The sequence below is a fragment of the Nymphalis io genome, chromosome 10 (genome assembly GCF_905147045.1).
Source record: "Nymphalis io chromosome 10, ilAglIoxx1.1, whole genome shotgun sequence".
NCBI classification, from domain to species: domain Eukaryota; kingdom Metazoa; phylum Arthropoda; class Insecta; order Lepidoptera; family Nymphalidae; genus Nymphalis; species Nymphalis io.
Genome location: NC_065897.1, coordinates 5,688,985 through 5,708,560, shown reverse-complemented (window position 1 = coordinate 5,708,560; position 19,576 = coordinate 5,688,985). Strand labels below are relative to the sequence as shown.

At 31.9% G+C, this 19,576-nt stretch overlaps 3 protein-coding genes across 9 annotated transcripts; all 3 read left to right on the top strand.

The window, feature by feature from the left end:
• Positions 1–827: 827 nt before the first annotated feature.
• Positions 828–8,193, top strand: LOC126771286 (sodium/hydrogen exchanger 9B2-like). Of its 6 annotated transcripts, none has more exons than XM_050491087.1 (13): positions 885–990; positions 4,055–4,274; positions 4,374–4,397; positions 4,974–5,004; positions 5,305–5,447; positions 6,035–6,266; positions 6,350–6,519; positions 6,602–6,816; positions 6,887–7,058; positions 7,143–7,297; positions 7,377–7,541; positions 7,650–7,833; positions 8,010–8,193. In XM_050491087.1, the coding sequence occupies exons 2-13, from the start codon at positions 4,250–4,252 to the stop codon at positions 8,069–8,071; spliced, it is 1,578 nt and encodes a 525-aa protein (XP_050347044.1). In that variant the 5' UTR covers positions 885–990; positions 4,055–4,249; the 3' UTR covers positions 8,072–8,193. The 6 variants fall into 6 exon arrangements, with proteins under 6 accessions (XP_050347049.1, XP_050347044.1, XP_050347048.1 ...); XM_050491089.1 differs by having other exon boundaries at positions 921–990; positions 4,157–4,274; XM_050491090.1 differs by lacking the exon at positions 885–990 and adding an exon at positions 1,334–2,139 and having other exon boundaries at positions 4,157–4,274.
• Positions 8,194–11,083: 2,890 nt separating this feature from the next.
• LOC126771317 (mesoderm induction early response protein 1) lies at positions 11,084–15,031 on the top strand. Of its 2 annotated transcripts, XM_050491155.1 has the most exons (2): positions 11,084–11,427; positions 11,545–15,031. In XM_050491155.1, the coding sequence occupies exons 1-2, from the start codon at positions 11,274–11,276 to the stop codon at positions 12,459–12,461; spliced, it is 1,071 nt and encodes a 356-aa protein (XP_050347112.1). In that variant the 5' UTR covers positions 11,084–11,273; the 3' UTR covers positions 12,462–15,031. The 2 variants fall into 2 exon arrangements, with proteins under 2 accessions (XP_050347112.1, XP_050347111.1); XM_050491154.1 differs by having other exon boundaries at positions 11,084–15,031.
• Positions 15,032–16,192: 1,161 nt separating this feature from the next.
• On the top strand, positions 16,193–18,949 carry LOC126771266 (KIF-binding protein-like). The gene is made up of 2 exons (XM_050491058.1): positions 16,193–17,298; positions 17,542–18,949. Exons 1-2 carry the CDS (start codon positions 16,335–16,337, stop codon positions 18,375–18,377), a joined length of 1,800 nt encoding a protein of 599 aa, XP_050347015.1. The 5' UTR covers positions 16,193–16,334; the 3' UTR covers positions 18,378–18,949.
• Positions 18,950–19,576: the final 627 nt, after the last annotated feature.

The window sequence follows — 19,576 nt, the reverse complement described above, 5'->3', positions numbered from 1 at the left end:
AAATTAAGCTCTCCAGCTTAAGTTTGTGTTAAGACACTAACATTATTTTAAGGCCATGTCATAACGTTCTCATGAAAAATCTTATTTTAAGAAATACTATATTCCGTCTGTAACTTCACCCGCGTTTGAGAGGTACGTTATATCCTTTTCTTTACCCCTGACAATATGTATGCAAAATTAAACGAAGACCGGTTGAGTAGTTCAGATGTTAAAGAGTATTTATAATATTACGTAAGGATTTAAAACTGATAACACTTAATGTAATTAATTTTAAAATTGATATTATAATATTAATGAGGATTTCATTTAATATGGTTAATGCTATTTCGTTCTTTAATACTAAAAAATATAAATCGTTCACATTTCATCTGCGAGACGTTTTTAATATAATAAAAATAAATAGTATAAACATTCTATAAAATATTATTAGCATTAACTCGACAAAATCGCTAATAATAAATAGTACATAGTACAATTATTAATATATTTTTTTTACAATAAAATATAAAACTAAAAATATTCTTGGTACATAAATTATAGCTCTTCAACTGGACTAAAGGTTTTTCCTTTATGTGAAAAAAAAGTAAATTAAAATATAAATATACAGAAAATAAATTGCGTTTACTAAGAATACAAGATAATACACATTTAAAATGTATTATGTACTTCCACGGTTTATTTAATATAAAGTTTAGTTTTATTATAAGTATATATTAGTAGCCGAGTAGTTAAGGTATTTTTCTAGTTATTAATAGCGAAGCGCGCCATCTTGTGGAAGTGAGGAGAACAGTAATGTACTTGATAATAAATAACTAGACGTATTTTTGTAATCGTGTTAGTGTATTATAATGTAGTTCATTATTCGTAACAAACAAAATAAAGTAACTTATTATGTGATTTATATAAAAAAAGAAGGTAATTTATATTTTATAAGACAAAAGTACTTAATCAGTCGTTTTCAAATAATTATAGGTTAGGTTTGCTCTTTCAGTAAGTATTTTTACTTTTATATCCATTATTTTGGAAATTTATGAGAATACATTTCAGTGAATAAATCAACATTTAATTAACATATAATAGGATTCTTAACAAGCACTTGTTTTTAAAAATTCAACTTCATGGTTAAGGTTATTATTGATCAGAATAAGAGAAGATTATAAAAACTAGTAAGTATAAGTAATCTGACCAATACCTAAGTTTGTAGTGTTGCCAGATCTGATATAAAAATACCTTATTCAATTTATAAAATTAAATATGTAAAAAAATATATTTTACTTAATTTTTTATGTACTTACTGTTTACACTCTTTTAGTAGATTTATAATTTAGTCTTATTTATTGATTTCTTCTGAATGAAAAAAAATTTGAAGGCCTAAGTAGCATGGCAAATACGATTACTTCGAAGTAAAAGCGTATAGTCTTATCGGAGTTCTTGACTCCAGTACTAAAAAGACCACAAAAGAGTTTATCTAATTTCTTTAGTTGTTGGGATATATTGAAAGCTACTAGACTTAAAATGCAAGCAGATTGCGTATTACATAACTTCATAAAAGACAACGTAATTACAATTTAAGAGATCTTCTAAAAAATTAACTATATTTGGAAATTATTGGCGGCAACTCCAATATGACAATATAAACAAAACAATGATTTAGTATCGTTGATTATTTAATACTGCTTAGAAGCACTATAACACAAAAACACAGCGACTTAGGTTTACTTGGCTGACAATCAAATTTGTATAAGTTTTATTTACAAAGCAGCAATTCATTCCCTTATAAAATCAAGAGGCATTGCTATCGAACGTGATAAATGTATGTGTAAAGTATTTGGCATCAATGAAAAATAATGCTTAAACCATATTGACCTTATTAAGATCACATGCTCTGACTGTAATCACAATGCTTGTTTATACAGCACGTGACTATCATGTATTATAACATAAACTAAAATGGACTATATTCTATTGTGATAAATTCAAATTTAAATTGTTTCGCGTTCCACATTAAACACAATCTTGTTGACTTTTGACTTGCTCGCTAATATGGCCTTCTCATAAGGGTCATAAGCGTTCCGACTCAGCTCAGTCCAAATCTAAACATTATCATTACATATCAGCAGTGATTTTATTTAAAATATTGTAAGCCCTTAGTCATGAACAGTTGACATGTTAAATTAGGTACCTACTGAAATATTTCACTTAATTTAAAAAGTATTTACTAATAATTTTATTTAAAATATGATGTGGTAAAGTGAATTATGTGATGTTTTTATAATACCTATTTAAATAGATATTAGGACACTTTTCACGATATATTTAAAATGTTATTTCTACCTCACTTTAACATCTTCATCTACATCTTAGTTCCCAAGTTTGGTGGTGCATTGGCGATGTAAGCAATGCTTAACATTTCTTACAGTGCCATTGTCAATGGGCGTTGGTAACCACTTACCTTCAGGTAGCCCATATCCTCGTCCTACCTATACTATAAAAAAAAACAAAGAATATTACTAACGATAGTACTATCGAAATAAAGATAAGCACACTTAAATAAATCTTCAGTCTTTAAAGACAATATTTAACATAAAAATTGCCTTCAGTTTTATATTATTAACTTCTGTCAGTATCAAGAAAAAAATGGCACTTTTTTTTCTTAATACAATATTCACCATTGGTAGGATAAGGTAGCATTGGTCCTACACATCGCTCTCCGTGAAGGTGTCATCGTCGTTTGTTATGCACATTACGTACATTTGTCTACACGTTGGTGCTGACATTAGTGGAGAATTTTGAGGGGACCAAAGAGCGAGCTTGGAGTGAACATCGTCGTCGATAACATCTGCGAGTTAGGCCTTCAGATAACGTCTCATAAGTAGGAGGTGCTATGGTTCCTTAAATTGCCTAGTAGCAGAGAACCGACCAATACGCACGTCTGTATTGGTGACTCAAACTGATGGGGCTTAGACGAGCACTTCGAGCGCCTAGCCCCCCGGTTCGAGACAGACTGCTGCCTGATCTCGGGGGACAGAGGGACGAAATTCGCCGTCTCTATGCTAGTGTCGTGCGATCGAAGGCCATCTGCGGGGCGCCCGTTTGGTCTCACAGGAAGCCCGACTTCCTGTGAGACCAAACCCGTCCAAGTCCGCTGCTGAGATCCAAAGTTCGCAGCGGAAAGTGACCATCCGCATAGTGCAAGGATATCGCACGATATCCTATGTGGTGACAACCGTTCTAGCGCACTTTCCGCCTTTAGACATTCTGGCGGAAATGGACGCGAGGGTCTGTCAACAGATCCGCATCCTCCGTCAGAACAATGAAAGCGCGCCCCCTCCGTGTGTTCTCGAGGCGTTGAAGCGGCGGGAACACTGGAAGGGTCTTTCGACGTAAGGCGACCATCTGCGAACAATGGTACGCGCACAAACGCATCGTCGGAGTGATCCTGCCTTCGAAGGCTGGATGAGACGAAAGCGACGACTCACCTTCTGACTTACGCAGGTAATGACCGGTCACGGTTGTTTTGGAGAATACCTGTGGAAAATCGGATGCGAATCGATGGCGATATGCCACCACTATGGCGTGGACCGGGACACCGCTCAGCATGCGTTAGAGACGTGCCCCGCGTAGAGTGCGGAGAGGGAGAATCTAGTCTGTGAGGTTGGACAAGATCTTTCCCTGCAAGCAATCGTGTCGGCCATGCTCTGCAGGGAATCGGCGTGCAGAGCCGTAGCCTCCTTCTGTGAGACTGTCATAGTCCAGCAGGAGACGGCGGAGCGGGAACGGAAAAGGGCCGATCCTGTTCGGCGGAAACGACGTCAGCGTCTTCTTGGTACTCCCATAGCCCCAATCGCTTAAAAGATAGGTCGTAACCCTGGGACCGTGGAAGCGTGAGATGGAGGCCTCGCGTGTCTTATTTCAGACGGCTTTGAGTAGAACGGCAGCTGGGATGTCAGCATCGCACTGTAGTTAACATTTCATTATATCAAGATATGATCAAATCGTCATAAAATTACTTAGACATTAATGAATTAACTATTCAATATGAAGTCATTTTCAGGTCATTACAGCTCAAATTTGGTACTATTTGAGATACATATGGTATCTCTTTTGTACTTACCTATTATCTCTTTTGTACTTACCTACATATGTTCTGGCTTAGTGTGCGACTGTAGTCTTCATACAATAGTTTGTTATCAAAGAATAATATTTGTCAAATGCTTCAGGAAAACGATATTACTGTAATAATTTAGTCATGGAGTCAAATATACAGGCTACAGGTTGGTTTACTTTAAATAATATGTTTGTCTCATAACCAATTTTTTGTAAAATATGTCGTAACATTAAATCATTGTATATACTCATTTTTATGTTTATAGGTGTTCGTGTGTATACGTTTATAGGTAAATAATAATTTATTTGTTTATTATAAAACTGAAGTTATGAAATACTTACTAATAATGCTAATTGTTAATACTGTATTGACGCATACATCAACAGACATACAATATTAACAATAACTACTATTTACATTTAACAAATAGATGTAAAAAAATCAAAAATCATTATTATCTTTTTTTTTTCAATTAATTTCAATCATTACATTAAAGCCACAAAATAATAAATAACCACAATATTATATGTGATATGTATATAATAAAGTGAATATGACCTAATATTTTTGGCTATGCTCAAGTATAAACTCACTCAGTATATTAAAAAAATATTGTGCCCTCTTATTTTAATCTTTACTATTATTATAAAAGAGAATGTGAGTTTGTTTTATTTTTTGTTACGCTTTCACGTTTTAGCTACTCAACCGATCATCATGCAATTTTGCGTACACGTTATCAGGGTCGCAAAACCGTTTTCTGTACCCCTGATAACTTAAGGGTTATAAATCCCTGTCACACGTTTTAATGTTAGAGCTATAATTGTATAATTTTTTCGCATTTTTATTTATGAATTACATTTCACAGATGAAAATAACCACGATAAGAAAGATACCACGTAAGTATTTTTTTTTTATTAAATTACTGGAAACGCACTGCAAACCATAATTAGAAGATACGATGCCCCTTGTGCCTTTTATAACACACACACACACAATCAATCAATTAACAGTATTTATATTATGTGGTAGAGAACGATGTATCTACCGAATCGACCTTGCTGAAAACTAAACCCCAGTAGTCTGTTTTATTACAATACCAAACAACAGTTTAATTCCCTAGAATTCAATTCACTGAAATTCATGCCTACATGATTTTTTGTATATCATGTAATCTAATTATTTTAATTTTTTTTTAGATGGTGGTACCAATTTTGTTTACGATGTCATCAAGCCGATACCACTCCATCGTGGCAACCTTCATGGTGGACAAAAATGTTTCCCTTTCCGATATTTCCTACGTTCAGACAGTCTGCCCAACAACTATGTATAATTTTATTCTGTGAGTGATATTTAAAACAATAAATTATATTAGTGCTTTTTTGCTAGCCTGGCTATTTCGGTTGTATTTATGAATTTAATTATTTAAAATAGCATTGTCCTGTGGAACGTCGTCGAGTTATATTATAAAATAGAATAAATTTATTTCATATACTGTTTGTTCGTAAAAGTGTAAACTAAACATTTTAGTCTTATGTGACAAGATAAATATAGTAAAGCAATATACATAACCAGTGATATAACAAATAATAGAGATTTTGTTTGCAAAACCATATATAAATATATACTTGAGTCATTTTAGTAGGTGGATTGGTATCTATATATATTATATTTTTATTATATCAGGATAGTTTTCTGTGACTGCTAGGGCAACTGATAATACCCATTGACTGATTTATCTAATTTGATTATCCGATTACAAGAACCAAAAAATAAATAAGTAATTATCAATCACCATAATATTAGCCCATGTACATCAACTGCTGGAAAATATGCCCCTCTTATGGCATGGCAATGAGTTATAAAAAAAAACATTACAATATGCATTGATTAAAATAGTTCATTATATTTCAAATAAAACTGTTCCAGTCTTCCTCGTCTGGGGTATTTTTTACGCCGAAATAGGTGAAGCAGTTAGCTTAAATGGGGAACTATTAAGCATGACAATTTTAGTGATAGCCGCGTACTTGATTGGTTGGATCTGGTTAAAAATTACTACGTTACCTGCTCTCATTGGAATGTTACTGACGGGTATAATGTTTCAAAACTTACACGTAGTACATATGACTGATGATTATCGAAAACTTAACCAAGATCTCAGGTAAAGATATTTGAATTTTCATGAATTAAACAAAAACATCCTTTTAATTAAGTAACACCTCATACATGTATTTATGTTCGTAGGAAAATTGCTTTAGTGATTATTTTAACAAGAGCTGGTCTTGGTCTCGATGCAGGTGTACTTAAAAAACACTATATAGCCGTTTTGCAACTTGGTCTCGTGCCCTGGATGGTCGAATGTATGGCTATTAGTATAACTACACATTATTTATTAGGCTTACCATGGATTTGGGGTAAGTTAATTTATAGTTAAATATAAATATTTACAGACTAAAGGTATTAGACGACACGAATATAAAATGTGGTTACTTGCAGCATTTTTACTAGGTTCTATGATTGCCTCCGTTTCTCCAGCTGTGGTAGTGCCATGTCTATTTAGGCTTCGGGACGCTGGCTTTGGTATTTCTAAAGGTATACCTACATTACTGTTGGCTGCAGCTGCAATAGACGATTCCGTTAGCGTTGCTGTATTTGCAATCATACTTAATGCGATGTTTTCAACGGGTTCAATGACTTTTAATATTGTAAAGGTTCGTGAATTTTCGTTTCGAACAGTAATAAATGAGTTTTTTATATTATATTCGAATTTTTATATTTCAGGGACCTATATCAATAATAGCTGGCGTGATTCTTGGATCACTTTGGGGTGCTTTTGCGTCTATTATTCCAGAAAGAGGAGATGTATACGTAGTTCCTTTGAGATTTCTGACCCTATTTTTGGGTGGCCTATTTTCATTATTTATGTCAAGTTTAATTGGCTGGAGTGGTGCAGGTATGATTTTTTCTAAAGTAAAATATATCTTGAAAAAGTAAAAAATGTAATGAAGACAGCTTATTTATTTTATTGTTATCTTAGGACCCTTAGCAATTGTATCGTCAGGTTTTATAGCAGCATATTACTGGGAAAAGCAAGGCTGGCCAGTAAATAAAAACCCAGTCAGCAATCTGTTTCGAATTCTGTGGATATTCTTTGAACCAATACTTTTTGCCTTTACTGGAGCTCAAATCACAGTACGTAAAAGTACATATTCCTGTTTTAGAAAAGAGATAGAAAATTGATATAAAAATGCGTTTTGATTACGTTTTTTAGGTCAGTGCCTTAGATCCTCAAGTTATAGCAATGGGTGCTATATGTCTAATATCGTGCCTATTATTACGTGTCATCGCCACATTCTTAATAAGCTTCGGATGTGGCCTGAACAGTAAAGAGAAACTCTTCATTGGTATTACTTGGTTAGCAAAGGCAACAGTTCAGGTTTGTAAAATATGTAAAAAAATTATTAAAATATTAAAAAAAAAAATCATACTTTTTGTGCTTGTGAGAATAATGTTTAAGCTATATCGTAAAATTTTTGATCAATAGGCAGCATTGGGTCCAGCTGCATTAGATTTAGTTCATAACGGTCAAACAGCTGGTGATTCATTTATGGATGAAGAGAGGTACGCAAAGGCAATCCTGGCTGTAAGCGTACTTAGTGTGGTCATATCTGCTCCTATCGGTGCAATACTTATCACTCTATCTGGACCTCGTTTGCTCAGTCGTGATTGTAAGTGTTAATATTTATAAACTAAAATCAATACTCTTTTGACATTTGCACGGCCTTTTGTCAAGATCGGCTTTATTATAGGTGACAACCAGAATTTTATTTGGAATAAGTATGATAAATATTCATATGGGTTTTATCACTTCAAATTTAGTTTTTTTTTTTTTTTTTTATTTCAGCACATTTTCAAGATATTCATATTGAGAATGAAAATACATCGATCAAAAATACACCGTTATGACGAAAACAAAATAAAAATATTTCTACTTAACAGTGTGCTTACATTTCCATAAATGATCCATGATTATTGTTATTTTATTATATAAATTGTAAGCTATTTGTAAAAATAGGTAATATTTACATTTCATACTAAAATAAAAAAGTATTTTGTTTATAATTCGTTTTTTATTTAGAAACAAAATTGTAACTGAATGGAAATTGAGTTTTTATTTTAAGAAAATTACGATATAAAAGAACACGAATATTGAACACAACCAGCGAATACTCATATTGAAGGTAAATTTATTATTATCATACTTGACAGTCTTGCCAGGATAAATGGGTAGGTATTAATATTTAGGTATCAGTAGGCGTTACTAATAAGTACAAGTAGTACCAGTCCTTTCAACGTCTGTATACAATATACACTGAACATTATAATCCGGGTTTCTTCAACGCAAGATTGAATAGGGAACTTCTAGGCAAGCACGCTCCATCGCAGCAGAAAATTATGTAATACTTATTATGTGACGTTTCGCCTTTTTTTGTTACTCGTTTTGTGCAACATGCATTTTACAAGAGACTACAAAATTCATGTTTTTAGAGAAGTAGTGGAAAACTAGCGACCGATCCCAGAATATCAAGTATGAGAAGCATTGGAGCGTAGACAGAGAAACTAATAGACCGAATGACAATTTTGTTCTCACTTAAACGAAAATAACGTTACAAATGTTATATATACAATTATCAATTTTTTTGCCCCTAATCGCGTAACCAGTTTATCAAGGTGAACAACTCAAGTAGCGAAACAAACTTTGACAGTTAGTGCGTTCATTGTGTTGATTGTTCAATTTTTGCTTATTTTTATGTTAGAAATATGCCTATGTTCAGCAGTGGACAATGATTTGCTGTTGATTGATTATTTTAGAAAACGATTCTAATCCAGTGAGTAGATAGAGAAATTATCCGTATACACATTGAATATTATACAATAATGCGTCATACTGTCATGTTATTCATGTAAAAGCGATAGAAAGAAGAAAATTGCCGATGTTTCTTTTCACGCGTAAGTACGACAGCTTTGATCCCAAATATAGTTTCTTAGTGATTATTATTTATGCCATAGCATGACGGAAGGTTATGTCGCCTTAAAATCCTGAATATAATAGGATTTCGTAGTTTTTATCATTCATAACTTATAATTTCTTATCAAGTAAATGCTGCCAGCGTCAGCGAAAAAATATGCTGATTTCCGACTAAAAAAATGAAATTAAAAAAAATTGATTCGACAATGGAAACAAATAAATTTGGAGTTCAATAATAGTCTTTAATGTTTCTTTATCTATTAATTATTATTATTTTAATTTGTGCTTTCCCCAATTTGTGATTGAAGAATTATATAATAATATTAGTGATTGGTGTATGTCTCTAGCTAGAAATTTATCCTTCGTAATTTAAAAACTGTTCCTCAATTAGTAATTCGGCATGACAAATCTTTTTATGTTTTCATAAAACTTTTTCAATTTTTCATGTTCATAAAGCCAAAAAAGGCTCTCCATCGACTAAATCAAAGCAAAATGGTTTACTAGATACCCAAATTTCAATTCTCAAAAACGCACCACAAATTTTGACTTAAAAAAATGTTGAAAATAAATCAATGGCTGGAGATCATAAGAACGCAGCTCGCATTATTTTCTCTAGCAATACCCTCGCACCTTTTAATGATAAAAAGCTAGAATCTTAAACGCTAGAGGTTAAAAGATGAAGACACCTATGCTTTTATTATGTCATTCTCAAGTGGCTCTGCTGGTAGCATTGACAGTATTACACCACAACATCTTGAATATCTTGCGAGTGCCTCAACCGGTGACCAAACAAATGTTACAAATATTAGTCTCTTATTCTAAATTATTCTTTTGTTTCGTTTGCAATTGAAACACTTGGACCTTGGAGTAAGAGCGCAAAAATTTTTTATTAAAAATGTTACACCCCGTCTTATTGCCTCTACTGGTGACAAGAAGGCAAGTTCATTTTTCGCCCAGAGGGCTTTCAAAAAGGAAATGCTGCTAGCATTCTTGCCACCATTTTTTGCGCTCATGATTTGTACAGTAATTATATTTAATTTTTATTTGTATTTATTTAGGGCTTTAATGTATATAATTATTACTATATGCCATGTTAGTAATCCTAAATAAATAAAAAAAATATCTAGTTTTGTTTTAAATCCTGAAAATTATTTAACCTCCAAAACAGGGAATGCAGTTACTATGGCAGCATTATACGCACATATTGACAAACTATCTCTGTCTCAATCGCGGTTTCACGGTCCCTTGATCTATTAGTTTCTCTGTCTACGATTAGTGTGAATAGTGAAATCGTGGCAATTTTATTGTGTTACCATTCTAGTAGTTTAGTCGTTAGATTGATTTCAATAGATAAAAACCTTAACTTTCACGAAACGGTGTTGCCTGCCATTCGCTTCGACAATGATATTTTTATTAAAATTAAATTTAGGTATGTTGAGTAGATAACTCTAACAAATTTTACTTTTTTTCTTTCGGAATATGATAAAAGTCAATTTACGGTTGTATTTGCGATTTTAAAAATACGTGTGTGTAACAATGTAATCAGAAATGCTTGTGTATATTATATAATGTACTTTACCTTCCGCTAAAATGACACACATTTTGGTACTAAGAATTAACGCATGGTGTTTTAAGAATATGATTAGATATCCATTTTTTTATAAAAATGTTTTTATATATTTTCTCTAAGAAAATGTATAATACATATAACTTAGAGTAACAAAACGTCACTGACATGCCGAATATAGTATTTTTATTTTCTCAAAATATCAATTTCTTATATGTCTTTTATCATTTATTTACAATAGCATAATTATTTTTCGTATCCAATTTGCATTAATTAATTTTTTTAGGATATTAGAAAATCGATGCTTATCACAGAATTGTTTTGTCAAAATGAGTTCGTGTATCCGAATTTCAATAATTCATGTTGACAGTCTTAGATTGTATCATTGTAGTAGGTTGTATGTCAAAATATTTTTGTTTTGTTCGTCGTATTTTTACTTTTTCAAAGCTTAATATGTAAAAAAATTAATAAATTTCATCATTTTTATTAATTAACTATAAAAGGTAAATGCAGTTTTGTAGTTTAGATGTCATGTTTAGGAGGCATATTCTCCTTTGCTATTGGTGGTAGTCATGTCAGAGTGTGCGCTGGTAGCCAGTGTAAGCGATCATGATGCCAGTATGGATGTGGGTAACGACAAATCCCTATTCGAACCTACTATTGATATGATGGTAAATGATTTCGACGACGAGAGAACATTAGACGAAGAAGAAGCTTTAGCGGCAGGTGAGCATCAAGACCCGAAGGCTGAATTAAATAGTCTACAGCGGGAAGGTGATATGCCTTTAGAGGAATTACTTGCTTTATACGGTTACAATAGAAATATGGATAAACCTATTCCAGAGCAACCACCAGAGGTGGTGCCAGAGGAGATTGAAAAGACAGAATCGGCCTTGCAGCAGTTATACAGTGACAACACCAGCCCTGAAGCCACGCGGTGCCTCCGGTCAGGTTCGAGACCGCCATCTGAAGAAGAAGATGACTATGATTATAGTCCTGATGAAGATGACTGGAAGAAAACGATAATGGTAGGTAGTGATTATCAAGCAGCTATACCAGAAGGATTATGTAGTTATGATGATGCTTTACCTTATGAAAACGAGGATAAGTTACTGTGGAATCCGAGTGTTCTTGATGAAAAAGTGATTGAGGACTATATGAAAAAAAATTGTGCTATGAATTCAGGAACAGGTGTGGATGCTGTACCTATAGGTAAGCAATTGCGGGATGATGAAGAAGCTTTATTTCTGCTACAACAATGTGGTCATAATGTAGAAGAAGCTTTAAGAAGGCGAAGGATATCAGCCCAGACACCTGCCCATGCAAGTGTGTGGTCAGAGGAAGAGTGTAGAAATTTCGAAAATGGTATCAAAGTTCACGGTAAAGATTTCCATTTAATCCGTCAACAAAAGGTCAGAACAAGATCTGTTGGTGAACTCGTACAATTTTATTATATTTGGAAAAAGACAGAGAGACATGATATATTTGCTAATAAAACACGATTAGAGAAGAAAAAGTATACTTTGCATCCTGGCCATACTGATTATATGGATAGATTTTTGGAAGAACAGGAAGCATCAGGGACAAGTGTTATTCGACCTGTTTCACCCACACCTATGATGATGTATGTGCCTTCACCAGCTGCTCAGCCTGATCCTTTAGCTCTGGGGGAAAAGGAGGTGTTTTCCCAACTAAATCCTCACACAACACCTCCCAGGACCTTGTCCACTGAGGAACCAGAACCTGATACAGTTTCCTAATACATGTATATTTGGCTATGCCATCTTTCATGTAGAATGCACTGTTTATGACATAATTGTTGTTAAAAACTTAGCTATTCCTGTATGCATAATTGTTTTAATGTTGATGAGGTTTTTAAACGTGAGGCCATAGTTTTTTCATACAAATATGGACAGATCAGTGTAAATAATAATTAGTCTTGGGGTTTTTTTTTATATGGGAATAGTGTTGCTCAGAAATTGAAGTGTTGTAACTGTTGCAACATTTGTAAAGTGTTGCTATAGTTTTATAGTAATGTGTATTTCTGTGATGTTCAAATGTCGTTCAGAATAAACTTACAATGCTAGCTGTTTGATAAAATGCTTGACTATATATCAAATATAATTGGACTATTCGGGTTCCGGTTTTAGATTTGATGTTAAGTTGAGATTTTACATTTTTAATGTTTTTGTAAATGTAATATATCGCTGTTCAAACATATTTAGGTGCTTACACCTACAAATGTCTGTATGTAATGAAAACAAATAGTCTAATTATATTGATATATAAGTGATTTTTAAAATAATTAACAGTGTAAATACTAACCTACATGTCTAGTGCATGTATCATTATATTAAACATATTTTTCAGTATTTTTTACGAGTAAATATCAATAATTATTTGTATAATGTTTAATAAAAATGTATGATTTATTTAATACAATGCGAATTATAAGTGTTATTTTAAGTTATTTTTCTTTTAAATTAAATTTAGGATTGCTGAACTATGTCTAATTATTTTTAATCTTATTTAAAAATAATCATTATGTTCTAATTGTTTGATAAGTAATTCTTAAATTTTCAGTGAATAATTGAATAGTGTAAGTTTTACTTTTATATTATTCTTCTTCTTCTTCTTCTTTGTTCAAACCCTCTTCCCAGTTCAGCTGGGGTTGGGTCTCCTTGTACATCTGCGCCAGAGAACTCTGTTCTGGGTTGTCTGTGTACTCAGATTCTCTTTCTGGGCCTCTTTTTGTATGTTTGACCACCAGGTTGCGGCGGTCGCCATCTTCGCGGCGGTCGCCCTCTTCCCCGCGGTCGCCCTTTTCCCCGCGGTCGCCCTCTTCCCCGCGGTCGGTCCGGGATATTTAAGGCTTTCTTGATAGGATGATCATCGTTACGTCTTAGGATATGGCCGACTAGCGCAGTCGACATTCCTTCAATTTTTCCACAATTGGTGTTACCTTGAACGATCCCCTGACATACTCATTCCTTACTTTGTCCAGCCGGGTGATTCCTTCGCCCATCTAAGCATTTTCATCTCGCTTGTATGCAGTTGTTGTTTTACTTTTATATTATAACTATGATAATAATTGTGTTATTACAATTGAATTTTAAGTATATATATAGTTATACAGTGCCTATTGCTATATTATAATATGCATAATAGAATAAATATACTATTAAAAAGCATATCAAAATAAAATAAAAAAACTGAAATTGATAAACAATTGTAATAATTTTTAACTAAAACTTGAATGCAAATAATAGAATTATCATTAAAAACATATTTTTTAAAATATATATAGTTAAAACCAATTACTCTGCAAATGTATGTATATAATTATACTTAATTATTTAATATTATATAAAATATAGTCCATTGCAATAGTAATAAATTTTGAAATATATATAAACTATATAAGGTTAATTGAAATAAATAGTTTTTTTTAAAACAAAATCAATAAATGATTTATTAACATTTAAACTACAAGCAGTTGTATATTTAACTAGTGGCAAATGTTTAGAGCCCATAATAGAAGGTAATGCCAGTGGTTAGAAGATGTGAATCTTATCTGATGCTTTCGAGTTCAAACCCAGGCAAGTATCAGTGTTTATAATTCATCTTGTGTTCGGTGGTAAAGGAAAACATCGTGAGGAAACGTACATGTAATGGACCAACCCACAATGGAGCAAGTTTCAAACCTTCTAGAAAAAGAGAGGAGGCCTTAGTCCAGCTGTAGGAGGGCCTGTTACTTTACTTTTACAATTTTATGTATATACTTTAGATGTACATCCTTCAGGTTCATCGTTCATATGTACATATTATGGAATGGGCTATATTTTTAAGTATATAGGGCTGTCATTGTATATTAGCCATCTCAGTCAATTAAGCTGGATGTTTTATGTTATGTGGATTAAATACTTCTTTGGAAATTACGATAAATTGTGTAATTTTTACAATGTCGGGATTCATTTACAAATATTACTGCATTTTGAACGACGACGGTAAATATTTATAACAAAAAATGTTTATATTTGTTAGTTTTTTTGGACATAGAAACTATAAAGTAGTATAATAAATTGCTAGTTCTTCAAGTCACGAAACATTCTTAAGAAGCAAATGCCGTCGTATTTCTAATCGAATACAAACAAAACGTTAGTTTTGGGTTAATATGCGTTTCAAGACTGTTTGAGGGGTTATGATAAATACCCACATAAGTACAAACTACAGTTTGTTTTATACTTGCACGTATAATAATAATTTTTTTACTTGTAGTACATAGATAATGGTGTAAAAAATTAAATTTAAGAATAAACAGTGCAAATCGTACTAATGTTTTTTATTTTTATATCAAAATGCTATTTTATATTGAGTATATATTACTATGATTAAGTTTTAACATTAGTTATATCTCAACAAATGACAGCAGCAACTCATTTTTAAATTTAAGCAATAACTGGTTTTTATCTACATATATCATTCTTAAGATACAATTATATCCGTTTCGTTGCGCAGACTAACATTATATGTAGGTAATAGTTTTCGCCCGCTTGTTGATGGGGGAGAGCAGTTGTAGGTATAAAAAGTAGCTTATGTCATTCCTTGGGTCTCAAGTTTGCTTCATACTAAATTTCATCAAAATCGGTTCAGTGGTTTAGCTGTGACAGCGTTACAGACAGATAGATATGTTTACTTTCGCATCTATAATATTAGTATAGATTTATTTAATAATTAACTATCAGAATTGCAATTGAAACTATCTAGGTATTGAAAAAGTATTTATATGATTAAAAATAATACTTTAAAAAATCATAATATTAAGACCACTCAAAATCGCCACTTGTAGTTAGAACCAAAAAGTACATGCGCAAACCGTGAAGTGTCATTTTTTTAAGCTGACATCTAGCATTTATTAGTGTGCATTATAAAGAGTAGTTCATAGTTAAAACTTACCATATTTCTGTACACAATAAATATTCGACATTTAAAAAAAAACACGTACTTTATTACGCTTCAGCAAACAAATTAAAAAGTAGACAATTTGTACCTATTCCTTTATTGGAAACAATTTTGTTTAATAATCATGTGATAAAATTTACTTTGAGTTTTTTTTTAGTATAAAATATCCAGTGTATGTACATTTATAAGAAGCATAAAAAAGGGGAGATACTGTCAAAAATATATCATATAACAGTTGTAGATTACTGATATTTAATCTACTTAGCTTTTATCATTTTATAATTATTAATGGCACTTCTCAGAACGATGTACATACTTTGATTACGTGGAATAAAATCATCTATTCGAGGTTTTGTCTTATTATATAGATAAATGGCTTATAACATTTTTTTTATTAAACAAACTAACTAAATAATTTACCTACAAAAAACAACGGTTTTGTAGGTAATTTTTTTGTAGTTTGACATATTTTGACAATAGTTTGACAATGACGTTATATATATAGTAAATTTGTCAAATACCTCCTAGAACCTGGAAATTTACCTTTGTTATAAAATTCATGGACAGTTTTACACACCAATAAAACAATTAATTTGATTTCTATCTTTAAAAATTAAATGTATGTAAGAAGGTAGTACAACGAGAATAATTTATTCTGTGATTTAAAAAATATGATAGTCACTGCAGAAATGTCTGCTAAAGAATTTATTAATGATTATAAGGAGAATTACGGCAAAGTTCGAAAATTGCTAGACGAAGACAGTAAAAATGATCCGGAAAATGAACCATATTCATCAAAATATAAGGCTAGAGATATATTAAACAATATGCGTGATGCATTGAGTAACGTTTCCGAATCCGAAACAAATTTGGACAAAGTTAAACTCGATGCAATGTTAGGAGTAGTACTTTTAAACATAGGAATTATTGACATGGAAACCGAGGAACTGACTGCTAGTGAGAAAGTATTAAAAGAAGCGGAAGATCTCTTGGTTGCTAACTCTTTAAAACCGGAAATCGTAACAACTCTCATAAACATTGAAAATAATCTCGGCATATTGTGGTCAACTCGCGATGAACCAGAAGAAGCTAAACTATTTTTACTCAAAGCAAAAACATTTTATGAAGACTTTAAATGCACATTACAAATGCCTTTGTCGATAGAACATATAATAAGTAATACTGGTGAAGCTGTAACTGGAGAATTTATGTTTTTAGAGAAAGCTCATACATTGTCTCTCTATTATTTAGCCCAAGTGTATGGATCATTGAAGGAAAATCTGAAATCGGCAATATATTGTCATGTCACATTGAGGAGACAGTTACAGTATTCAGACTATGAATCAATTGAGTGGGCTCTGAATTCAGCTACATTATCCCAGTTTTTTGCTGAGCAAAATGGGTTTTTCCAATCAAGACATCATCTTGCCGCAGCTTCAACCATACTGGAACAGTATGAAGCAAAATTAATGGAAGACGAAAGTGCCGATGATATTTTTTTGTCTAAACAAGAAATTTTTAAACATAGATCAGCAGATGTAGCTCGGTGCTGGGCCAAGTACTGTCTTTTGCTTATGACTGCTTCTAAAGCAAGACTTATGAATGATGGAGAAGAGATTAGTGATGCAATTACAGGTATAATCCATTTCAAATTAACAATTCGAATATTATGAATTAAACACAGAATACCACACTTATTAAATTAGTTAACTACAATAATAATAACTAAAATAAATTATCATTTATATGAAAATTTAATCTCATTTAAACTTTTATGATTATCTCTGTCATAAACATAAATTCTGGAAATTAGTTACATAAATAAAATTTTAGTATTTCTTTTTTTATTTTAGTTAAATATAAATATATACATTTCAGATATGTCTAATTTGGAGTTGGAAGACAATGAGAACATTTGTGGTGGGGATATAAAAAAGTTAATATTCTCCGACCTCGATGTTACCAAATATGAAAAGAAAATTGGGGACAAATTCTTGTTGACATACCAAGATGCAAGAGAAGTGTTTTTATGTTGTCAGAGTTGGTTAAACAAAGCCAAAGAATATTATAAGTTAGACACTTTAGCTTCAGACTATATTGAGTTGGTGCAAGATAGTTCCCAATCCTATTCTTATCTTGCATTCTTCGAAGAAGATGACGAGAGGCGGGCAAAAATGCATAAACGACGGGTAGACATGCTTGAGGATTTGATCAAAGAAATCAACCCAACTTATTATCTTCAGTATTGCCGCCAACTGTGGTATGAACTAGGTGAAGTATACTCAGAAATATTAAACATTAAATTAGAAAAACTGAATAAAACAAAGGAAAAACCCTCACCACATATTTTGAAAAAGATTAACATGTTGTGTGAAAAGAGCATTGAAAATTATGATCACTTTTTGAATTCAGTAAAAGATAAAAATGGAAAAATGCCAGTTAAATTAGAGTTTGATATTATTAGGCCAGTTATTAGTGCATATGCTTTCATTGGTAGGAATAGCATGAAAAGGATTGCCGTTGATAAAAATGTGCAATTAATCCATGTTAGGAAAAGTTATGATTCATATCAAGCTGTTGTTGATATTTGCAAAAATGACCCTGAAGCTGCTAAAATGATGAAAGAAGAGTATAGCTTATGTCAAGAAATGGTTAATATTTTGCCATTAAAGATTAAAAAACTGGAAAATGAACTGGTTGGATTTCTTGGATAGACAAAATTTAAGGTGCAAAAAACTAAAAATAATAATCGTCTATATTTTTGAATATCATGAATAACCTAAACATATGCACTTTTATATGTTATGTAATAAAATTGAAGAAGAATCTTTAAAAAAAATTATATAACATATTTAATAGCCAACTCAACTTTTTTTATTTAAGTGAGTATATGGCAACAAATATGATGTTAGTTCTGGGTTCAGTCAAAAAAAGTTATTAGGGTGTTCTTCTAAAAAAATCTCAGTAACAGACCAAAATTATGAAGTTGAAGTGTTAAATACTGAATATGTTAAATACCCACCCGTGAGTGAGTGATGGATAGTGGCTGCACCTATGTTTGTGTACACACTTTTGAATTTTAATTTCTCCCAGTGCAGTTGGCTTATTTCTGTTGAGATTGGCTGTCATAACCAAAATCAGTCAGAATTTTAAGCATGCAATTTCAGTTTATAATTTACTATATATACAATTTTATTAAACAAATTGTAAATGTAGCTGATGCTTACTTCAAATAAATGTTGTCCTTATTTATAGTGAGAATATAAAATAAATGCTTACAATGTTATTTTTGTTTATTTTATAAAAACAATTACAATAATAAGATGTTTGTATTGTGTAAATTTTACTTGAATGTCAACAATTTTTTTTAATGTTTAGTTATTAATGAGCTTTGAAATAGAATATTATTTATCATCGTTCATGTTGTCAAAACGCAGCTCCCTGCTCTTGGCTGTCCTACACCGGGGAATTCCAATTATTGATATTTTTTCTTGCTGTCTCTTACAAAGGTTAAGGTGACACATCTAATTTATGTTAAAAACCTGAAGAGTTTATGTTGAGCATGCTTAATGTCAGTGAGCCTAGTGAGATTTTTTTACTTATTTGATAGCGTTGAGGAAAGCTATAAGGAATTCCGTTTATTGTCATTATACGGCGATGATTTCACTCTATACAAATCGCAGTTGTATGTTTGCTATCGAATAAGTAAAAAAACTATCATTGCTAGTCTGATTTGGAAAAAAAAACTTCAGCGTTAGATTAAAACTGGTTTATTGAGGATGGTAGCATAATTGCAGGTCACAAGACTAAGGATAAAAGCAATGCATTACCATGAATGACATCAAAATGAACACAGGTAAAATCGTAGGTCTTAGGAGTTACTTACTTATTTACTTTAATTACATGCATTGCA